This window comes from Ceratotherium simum, chromosome 13 (assembly GCF_057802395.1).
Source record: "Ceratotherium simum simum isolate JZ-2026a chromosome 13, ASM5780239v1, whole genome shotgun sequence".
Taxonomy (NCBI): Eukaryota; Metazoa; Chordata; class Mammalia; order Perissodactyla; family Rhinocerotidae; genus Ceratotherium; species Ceratotherium simum.
This window is the reverse complement of record NC_141912.1, coordinates 40,168,311-40,178,347: the sequence shown is the minus strand read 5'-3', so window position 1 is coordinate 40,178,347 and position 10,037 is coordinate 40,168,311. Positions and strand designations below refer to the sequence as shown.

Sequence of the window (10,037 nt, the reverse complement as noted above, 5' to 3'; positions counted from 1 at the left end):
AAGTGAGATGGAGCACCGCAGAGCTTCCCTCGGTGGAGCCCGGGGCAAGAGAGAAGAACAACGGGGCAGTCTTGATGCTTTAGATCCTGAACGATATAGCGTGAGGAGGCGGACAACGCGTCCAAGCGCCTTTGGAAGGGACTATTAGCGGTACAGTAGGCCCGGGAACGTCACAAACCTGCGCACGCGGGGCCCGGGGCCTCCAGCGCGCACGCGCAGTACAGACCCTTCGCTACGCAGGCGCACTGCAGCCCGGCGCCAGGCAGAGCGGAGGGCCGATGACTGCAAGCGGGCGCGCGCGGACCGAGGCGCGCGCCAGCGCCATGGAACAGCGGTTAGCTGAGTTCCGGGCGGCCCGCAAACGGGCCGGGCTGGCGGCCGAACCCAGCACTTCGAGGCAGAGCGCACAAACCTCGGGAGAGAAGGCGGAAGCAGCTGCGACTCCAAAGGCAGCCCTGGGCTGGCTAAAACGGTTTCTGGTGTGGAAACCGACGCCTGGGAGGGCCCAAGCCCAGCCTAGCCGCGCTCAGGTGAGAGAACGGAGGCCTCGGCCCCGCGATCAGGCTTCCGCGCCGCAGTCGTGCTTCCCTGGAAACTGCGCCCGAGTCCCCGCCCGCCACGTGACGGCCCCCAAGCCACGCCCCCTCCACTGGCTGCTGGCGCCCCCCCCTGCTCGGGGGCGGGGCCTCGCCTCTCCTGTCCCACGTGTCAGCACTGATAGCGTGGCTTTGACGTTTTCTTTCCAGCCCGCGACCCACGCAGCTCCTGTTTCCAGGCGGGAAGCGAAGGTCTAAGGTCCTGGAAGAAAACATCCCTGCCTTTGAGTGATTCACAGCGAGTTATCGTTGTGACGCCCTGTGGCTTTGGGAAATCTTTCCGCAACCGTGCAGAACCACAGCCCTCTGCTAATGGAGGGTAAAAGGTCTAATTGGATACTGATAAAAAGTGGCAGTAATTAAGCCTTCATTTGATTTCGCACCTGGGCCAAATGAGCCGGTAGCCCAAATAGCCTGTGCTTTAGAAATGGCGTTTGAATACAAAACTTGCAAAAGTGTGGTAGCTATAACTACCAGTGGTGGCATACACATTCTGTGCACCGCTGTTGAACTAGAAGAGCTTATTCAAGGTCAATAACGAACGTTCAAGGCGAAATCAATATTTAGATTAGTATGATAGCCTTTTCACCCTTTAATTCTTTGGTAGTCTCTTATTTTTCAGATGAGCTTAATAAACATCTTTTCGTATTTTCATTTAGTTTTCACTCCTGAGTAAAGTGGCAAGGTGACTTGCATGTGAGATTGGACTATGTGGGAATGTAGGACAAAGATTAAGGGAAAATCCGTGCTTTGAGACAATCTGTGACAAGGCCCTTGGACCTCATAAATTTAATAAGAGCCAAAAATTCCTTTTGAAAATTAAAAGGGACTGGAGCAGAAGTGTACTTTACTCCTCTTAAAGTTATTTCTCCTAAGTTTATTTATTATTGCACGACATCCGGTTTTAGGGAATTTTTTTAAATCAAGGAGAACGTATTGTTACTCAGTTTTGATTAGGTATTATTCTCCATGACACGCAAGGTTCCAGATGACTTGCAGAAAGAGAGTGCAGCACGGTGCAAACAGTCCATTTCCTTGCATGCAGTTTAACTCAGGATAACTTTATTGTCGATTAGAACTCACTGAACACAACAATTGCTTAATATTTTAGAATCCACTTACCCTACCCTTTTTCCTCCCAGCAGTTAAAATACAATGTCTAACCCACACAATGAGTTTTTGACTGTATATCTCATTTCCAAAGGAATATGAGATCATTGAGTTGGACCCAGAGAAGCTGAACTTGGAGAAAGCTTCCATTATTAAAAACCCAAAAGCTGGTGGCCTGACAAAAGGATGAGAGGAAATGCTGGACCTCCAGTTGGTTCTTATTAATCTAAAAAACTCTGTTTTTCATAAGGGACTCTGTCTTAAGCTCATTTTCGTTGACTGGGTTATCATTCCTAGGTTTGCACTGGTGTGAAAATTCTCATTAAATTTTTTTTTTTTCTAATTTGCAATCCATTTCTACCAAAGTTATTTCTACCTAATAATTTTGGTGGCTTGTCAGAGATTTCTTTAGCCTTCTGTTTGTAATTGCTTCTTTTCAGGAGTCATTGATAAGGAAGCATCCACATCCTCCTTCCTCCACTCTTGGATTTAGCTCCGGGAAAAGCAGTCCCCCAAATAAAATATTTCTTTCTGTGACAAGCTTCTACTACATTAGGACAAAATGCTTGTAATGTTTTGTAATCCTGCAGAAACCCCCCCATCTTCCTCCCCAGGCATATCCCACACCAGCCCCAGTGCACCGTCTAGCCCCAGGGTCCACTGCCCACACTCATCCTGCAACTCCTCACCTCCAACCCTTGGCTCAGGTTGGCTCACTGCTCAGATGCTCTCCTTTGGAGTTACCTGGTTGAGCACAGCCTTTGCATCACCCCTCAAATCCAGGAGTCATCTTTTAATTTCTTCCTTTCCCTCACCATCATTCGTTCATTCAGCAGAATCCTTTCTTGGGCCCGCTGTGTTCCTGCTACTGTCCTAAATCTGGGGAGACTGTAATAAAGACAGATAAAGCCCTGCTCTCACATATCTTGTATTTGAATTTGAAGAGGCAGGGGACGGCAGACAATAAAAAAAAGAGCAGAATGATGAATGCTATAAAAGGGGAAGAAAACCAGGGTACTGTGATAGTGAATTGGGGGGAGTGCGGGGAGGACCTCACTGAGGAGGTGACATTTCATAAGAAGGAGCCACTCTTGTAGAAACCTGGGGTTAAGGCCAAGGGCACATATGATGACATTTTTGCTGAGGTTTGTAGGAGAAGAGGGAGACAGCCAGGTGACATGAGGAGAAGGGGACATTCCTCTCGGAGGGACCCACAGGTGCCAAGGCCGTGAGGTGGGAAGCAGCTTGGTATTTGAGTAATGGAAGTATCTTCCCTAACTATGCCTATACGTGCTGTGACGACCACAACACTTCCACACACAGCTTTGCCAGCAGAAGGCGCACTGGTAGCAAAACCAACGCCAAAAGAATTTCCACATCCCTCCTCTCCTTTGTTTGTTCTCTATGCCAGTTCATTTCCCCCTACCACCCCATCTTCTTCTAGCTCTCTAACCCTTCCCCTTGCTATCCCCCATAAAGACCTCTAATTAAGTAGAAAGGGCTTTGGAGGGAGACCATGCTAGGATCCTAGACCAACCTCATCTCTGCCCATCACTAGCTGTGTGACTTTAGAGGAGTTACTTAATGTCTCAGTGTTTCCTTATCAGTAAGTTGAGAATAATAATGCCTGCCTCCTGGATTACAGGAGCTCAGGCACCTTGAAGGCACTCAATAAATGGTGGCCATAGCATTATTCTTTTATACTCCCTCAATAATAAAATAAACTCAGTTTACTGTGAATTTCAAGTTGTACACATTCATAATGTATTCTGTATTCATCAGTCCATCATTTCTCTCCGACTTCTGTGTCACCACCATAATCTATGCCTGGTCCTCTCTTGCGAGGCCTCCTGCAGAAGCTACTAGCAATTTCCCTGCTTCTGCTCTTGTAGCCCATTCTCTACCTGGCAGCCAGAGTAGTCTTAAATATAACTCGGATTATATTAGTTCCCTGCTAAGACCTTCAGTGATTTCCTATTGTGCACACTGGTCAAATCTGAAAGGGACATTTATTTATTTAATAAATGTGTGTGTCAGGCAGTGTTGCTGATGATATGCTAAGGGCCTTTCCAATCTAACTAAAAGGTAATAATTACAATGTTCATGCTAAAAAAGGAGGTTCTAATAAAATAGAATTTCTGAAGCAACATAAATCAGATGACCTATATTTTGTATCAAGACCAAATAATATTCGTGGTCCCCTTTTAAATTATCTTGTGAAGAATAGGGGATATAACTGAAGAAGTGAACCCAAAGCTGTGCCATGTATTGAGAACCTGCTGTGTGTGGCTCTGGAGACACCAAAAGATAATAAATGGCAGTCCATGGCCTCTTGGTATCAATCTAGGGGCACATGTGACCTATATTACAAGAGAGACACTTCAATGCTGAATAGTTTGGTGATCAGTGAGGAAGAGTGCCAGTTAGTGCTCCTGGAGGCAGAGGGGGCGCCCTCCTTGATGGCCAAGGAGGTCAGGGCATACACAATTCACGCCAGTCATGCTTGCCTGGAAGGAAGGCAAGAAGCTGGGGGATGGCGAGGTAGCAGAGGCTATTCAAGGCCACAGCCAGGCAATGGCTTTGGGTAGTAAGACCAGTTGAACGGGAGTGGAGGGTTCATTTATAGAGCAATAGATGGTGGATTGTGTTGTACAGGAAAAATTTTGGACTATTGTTTTGCAAACTGCAAGTCATGACCCATTAGTGGGTGGCGAAATCAATTTAGAGGATCCAGTCCTCTGTTAAAAATAAATTTTAAAAAATAGAAAAGAGGGGCTGGCCTGGTGGCGTAGCAGTTAAGTTCGCATGCTCTGCTTCAGTGGCCTGGGGTTCGTGGGTTCAGATCCCGGGCACAGACCTACACGCTGCTCAACAAGCATGCTGTGGCAGCATCCCACATGCAAAACAGAGGAAGATGGGCACAGACGTTAGTTCAGGGCCATCTTCCTCAAGCAAAAAGAGGAAGATTGGCAACAGCTGTTAGCTCAGGGCCAATCTTCCTCACCAAAAAAAAAAGGAAAAGAAAATGAGAGCTTCATATATAGTGAAAGTATTTGTTGATTTGTGAAACTTTTTTTTCTTTCTTACATATATATGCTGGGTCGCAGTACAAAATGTATTTCTTATTGTGGGTCATACCCAAAAACGTTTAGAAAATACTGGACTATAGATCAAGCTCCCTAATGCTACCTCAATAGCTGTGTCTCCCATTAGCACCCAGCCCAGGGGCCTGCGTACTGGCGTTTCTATCTGCTGAATAAATGGAAAGCCTTGGATTCCAGCTGAAGGAGTTTAAATTGCAACCTGTAGGCAATAAAAATTTGTTGAAGGTTTGTGAGCAGGAGGTTGATGGGTGTTTTAGGAGACTCATTGAGTAGCGGCACATAGGATGGTTTGGGGAGAGAAGAGATAGGAGGCGGAGAGTCCAGTTAGGAGACGCTGCCTGGGTCTGGGGGGTGTAGGATGGTCACAGAGGATGGAGAAGTTGTGGCTGTAACAGTATTTTTTTTTTTTTTTCAATATGTGGAAGAGATTTTTGTTTCCTGTTTCTGGTACAGTCCTCATTTTAGAATCATCTCACTCACAAAATTTTAGCTCCTCTAATCAAATCAACAAACATGTATCAATTCTGTGTGCAAAGCATACACATGGCTGTTGCATGATCAATTACTGAGGAGCTTCTGTAAGGGGCACAAATGAGCTCTTGTTAGGAGCAGACTAATCCGAGGAAATGTCTCCCATGAATGGGAATCCATCTGAATACTGTAAGGTTTTTATTGGGTCACATCTCACTAAGTGCTGATCAGTTTTGATTCAGTCGGAGCAGGGCCCATGAGCTCTTTGGAGATGATTGTTTTAGAGAGCAGGGCAAGAAAATAGAAATCAATGAGCCGGAAGCCTTCCCGGAGCAATGAAAGCTGCCTCTCCAGATTGGGTTTGATTCTCTCACGCCCATGAGGCTTTATTCTTACTTGTGTTTGTTTGTGTGTCCTAGGAAGCGGCTCAGCCTGGGAGCAGCACGTCACAGCCACCACGGAATACAGCCATTCCTCCACCATCACCACGGGCGCAGCGTTTCCTGACCAACATCACCATCTTGAAGGTTCTTCTCTGGTTGGTGCTGCTGGGACTGTTTGTGGAACTGGAATTTGGCCTGGCTTATTTTGTCCTGTCCTTGTTCTACTGGATGTATGTTGGGACACGAGGCCCTGAAGAGAAGAAGGAGGGGGAGAAGAGTGCCTACTCTGTGTTCAACCCGGGCTGCAAAGCCATCCAGGGCACGCTGACCGCTGAGCAGTTTGAGCGTGAGTTACAGTTTAGACCCCTGGAGGGGAGATAGGACCAAGCGCTATCTTAGCCCGGGGTGTGGACTTGTGGGTTTGATTTCAGGTGCCTAAGACTAAGGCCGGCTTGCGGGTTAGCTCTGTGACCACGCAGTTCTACATTCTTTCCCTGATCTTCTGCAATTTTATCTTTGAATTTCTCTTTGGTTTTGGTGAAACTCCCCGAAAGACACTCACTGTGGGTCTGATGCAATTTATAAAAATTACATCCTCAATAAGGAGAACTGTGTGTCTCATTATTTGAGAGAGGTGATTTTAGAGTGCTAGGAAGGCACTGGGGGATACCTCTTTGAAGTCATGGTCGGATACGTTGGGACTGTGAATTCAAAGTGAATGTTCACTTTAAGTCTTTTCATATTTATAGCATTTTCTCCCCTAAAAAGTTTAAGTTGCAAGCTTCGTTTTTTGGGTTTTGGGTTTTATTCCTTCCTGCTTTAAGTCTTGCTTTTTCGGTCATTAATAATGTTGAAAAATAAAATACCTTTAAAACATGTGTTTTTTGGAAACAGATCCCCATTGCCCATCACCATCTTACACGCTTCTCAGTTATGCTGCCCGTTCTCAGTGAAGGAAGATAAGAGAAGACCAAGTCCTGAGTGACAGGTGTGGGCAGGGATTTCACAAAGTCAATATTGGTAGATTTGATACGTGGTTATTAATGATAAATTCAGCAAGAAAAAATTCTTGAGCGTGTACGAAGGGGAGCTCTGGAAGTGGCATTGCAGACTTACTGGCTGCTTGGGTTGTTTCTTATATTCTAAGGGCTTACGGGTAAGCAGTCCCTTCGCCTGTGGGCCTCTGGTGAGAAATTAGGTAAACTGGTCATCAGGCATGCTTTCAGTGTTCCTTCCTCTTCCAGCACAAAGATCGAGTTTGGGTTCATTAAAATTGGGCAAAGCGGGGGCCGGCCTGGTGGCGCAAGCGGTTAAGTGCGTGCGCACCGATGCCGCGGCCTGGGGTTCGCCGGTTCGGATCCCAGGCGCACACCGACGCACTGCTTGGCAAGCCATGCTGTGGCGGCGTCCCATATAAAGTGGTGGAAGATGGGCACGGATGTTAGCCCAGGGCCAGTCTTCCTCAGGAAAAAAAAAAGAGGAGGATTGGCATGGATGTTAGCTCAGGGCTGATCTCACAAAAAAATAAAAAAATTGGGCAAAGCAAACCATTAAATACTTTTTTTATGGATCATACTGATGAGGAAGAGGACTCTAGTTTTAAAGTAATAGTTTTTTCCAAACTTAAGATTTTAAGAAATTAATGATTCCTCAGTAGATTTTCAACTTTAGAATTCAGTGATTAATTCTCACATTAGAAAGTAACTTTAATATTTATGAGATGTTATTAAGTAATGGAGACCTATTAATTCTTTTTTTATTCTTGCCTGATTTTTTATTCTTTGCCTGATAGCAAAATCTTTGCTCAGTTTAATTAATTTAACTATTAATCATTGAATGCCAACACTCTGCTAGGCGCTTGAGATATGATAATGAAAGCATTCCCAGTTCTCCAAGCTTACAGTCTAGCCAGGAGTAAGGTGGTGGACAAAATAAAACAAGCCGTTTTATTTTGTCACTCAATAATAGAGTGAGGCACGTTTCAGTTATGGGAGGAGTGCAGAGGGATGCTTTCATTGATCACACTTGTGGCTAACCAAGCCCATGTGCCTCAGCCCTTGTTGAAAATTCTTCTGATAAGCATTGCTCCTCTCTCCAGCCCTATGCTGATGGGATTTTGGCTGTCCCTCAGAGTCATCCAATGGAACAGAAGATCCCTTTAGCTCATCAAGAAGTCTTTTCTTCCGTGACTTCTGTCTGAACTGGACCTGTAGAAAGTATGGGAAACAGATGACACCCTATTAAACATGCAAGTTTTGCTAGTCTTTAAGATACATGATTTTGTTTCCTGATTTGTTTTCTTAAGGCTTCCTTCATTTCCCTGATATTTGACTTGGGCTTTTCCATTTCATAAAAGCCAAATAGAAGGAAGAAATATCTCTGATCAAAGATTCACTGCAATGCCCAGGGCAATAAGCATTGTTCTAGGAAAGAATTACTTTGCATTTTAAAAATGTATAATTCAAACTTTCACCTAAAACAAAGTGCCTGTAACTGTGAATTAGGAACATTTGATCCAATTAGTAATCCCAGCAAAGTAGAGACTTCTCTTAAGCATAGAGACCCGATTTATGAGTGGACCTTACGGGCGTTCTTCGAAAATGTTGCTGTTCATAATGAGGCAGAGCCTAGATTGCCTTAAGCCCATCTTCCACGGGACCTTCTATGAACAATTTGTCTCCTCTCCTTGCTCACCTCCTCCCAAAGGTCGCATGTAATGACAGCATTAACTTCTAGGAAAAGGGGGGTGTGAACCAATTAAATGGCTGGCAGGGAGGAGAAGAAAGGACAGTATGTATTTGCTGTTCTTATCAGACCATTAAGCTTTAGGCGCAGTCTTGATTTCCTGAATTTAGAAAGGCCTATTGATCTCAGAATTTCCACTCAGGGCCTGACCATTAGCCCAGCAAGCATCTTCCATTAAAGGCTTCTTCTGTCATCAGGGAACTTGAAATCCCAGAGATGAGTTCAGTCCCTATGATAGCTATGTGCAGGGTGAGGTCGTTTCTGTCTGAGTCTTACAAGAAAATTGGCTTTTGCTTTTATTCACGTTATTTCATCTTGTCTATTCACAGGGACTGTTAAATGAGCCTCTACTTGTAGGGCTGGAAGGGACCTCAAAATGCCATCAAATGTGTCCCCCCCTGCCTTGAGCAGGGCTGTATTTAATCCTGACTAAATTTTTTTTTTCCTAGTGACCCCTAAAGAAGAAGAATCCAGGTGCAAGGTGCAGGCACTTCTTAGGAAGCTCTTTACTGAAAGAATTTGAGCCATCCCCCCACTGCCACCCCAGGTTATTTCTTCTTATTCTAATCGCAGTGGACCGGAGCATCCTCCAGACTGGTGGATCCTTGCTCAGTTCTCTTAGTCCTCTCTGTTCTTCAGGCAAAATCGTCCGAGTTATACTTCTGGGACAATCACTTTCAAGCTAGCCCTGACCTGTTCTGAGGGTTCCAGGTCTGGGCGGGGTTGACTGTCCCAGTTGGTGGGTGCAATGATGTTTCTCAGAAGCTCTGGAGTTTTACTAGTGCTGAGTTAGGTGTGTATATTTTGTGCTATTAGGATTGTGCTTTGAGTCTAGGAGGTCTTCCACATTTGCCTCTTGACTGATCTGTGCATTAAGATTAGGCTGTGCTAAAAAAATAAATAAATGAGGAAGTTACACAATTGGCAGAACCAGTGATCCTCGGTTGGGCAGAAGAAAGTAAAATTCTAACCATGTGTTTTTGTTTCCTGTCACTCATACTGTTAACCTATTTCCCAGCAAATATTTGAAGGCGCACTGGCCTTAGCGCTGCTGGAGATACATGAATGAACTTGGGCCGTCCGAGTCCACTGAAGACCCAGGATGTTAGGGCGGAGGGGGGCTGGAATGCCATGGAGCATCTTGCCACGGGGAGGTAGCATAGAGTTGCCGGTATACATCGTCCTGTCCTTTCACATCACACTTGATACTTTATGTCTTGTGGGAAACCCACTGGGATGTTTACTGAACCATTTGTGCTGCTTTTTCAAGTGTTCTTTTCACTCTAAGATTCTCAGAGGAAAGGGCTCGTCAGAGGTCCTGGGAAAGGCATCGAAAGCTACCAGAAATGATTTATACACATATTTTTAAATAAAACAACTGCCCCTTGCTAGACTTAGCAGGCAGTGTGGCAGTTGAGGGGGTTAGCACTGTGCCATCCACATCTGAGCTTTGTGGGGGAAAAAAAGACTAGGAACTTACACAGCTGGCAGAGAAACTTGATCCATAAGCAAAGAAAGTAAAATTGGAACTGTACGCTCTGGTTTATGTCACACATCCTTTATTTCACAACACTGGAGCTTTAGGCTAGATAAAGACGTGGATCTCACTCTCAAAAAGCTGAGAGAGA

General features: G+C 45.3%; 1 protein-coding gene across 1 annotated transcript; it reads left to right on the top strand.

Moving 5' to 3' along the window:
• Nucleotides 1-248: 248 nt before the first annotated feature.
• Nucleotides 249-6,538, top strand: SAYSD1 (SAYSVFN motif domain containing 1). The gene is made up of 2 exons (XM_004424183.3): nt 249-530; nt 5,701-6,538. Exons 1-2 carry the CDS (start codon nt 279-281, stop codon nt 6,043-6,045), a joined length of 597 nt encoding a protein of 198 aa, XP_004424240.2. The 5' UTR covers nt 249-278; the 3' UTR covers nt 6,046-6,538.
• The last annotated feature ends 3,499 nt before the right edge of the window (nt 6,539-10,037 follow it).

Coding starts and splice junctions, on each gene's coding strand:
- SAYSD1 (XM_004424183.3), top strand. CDS start 279: ATGACTGCAAGCGGGCGCGCGCGGACCGAGGCGCGCGCCAGCGCCATG. Junction 531..5,700: donor CCCAGCCTAGCCGCGCTCAG/GTGAGAGAACGG, acceptor TGTGTGTCCTAG/GAAGCGGCTCAGCCTGGGAG.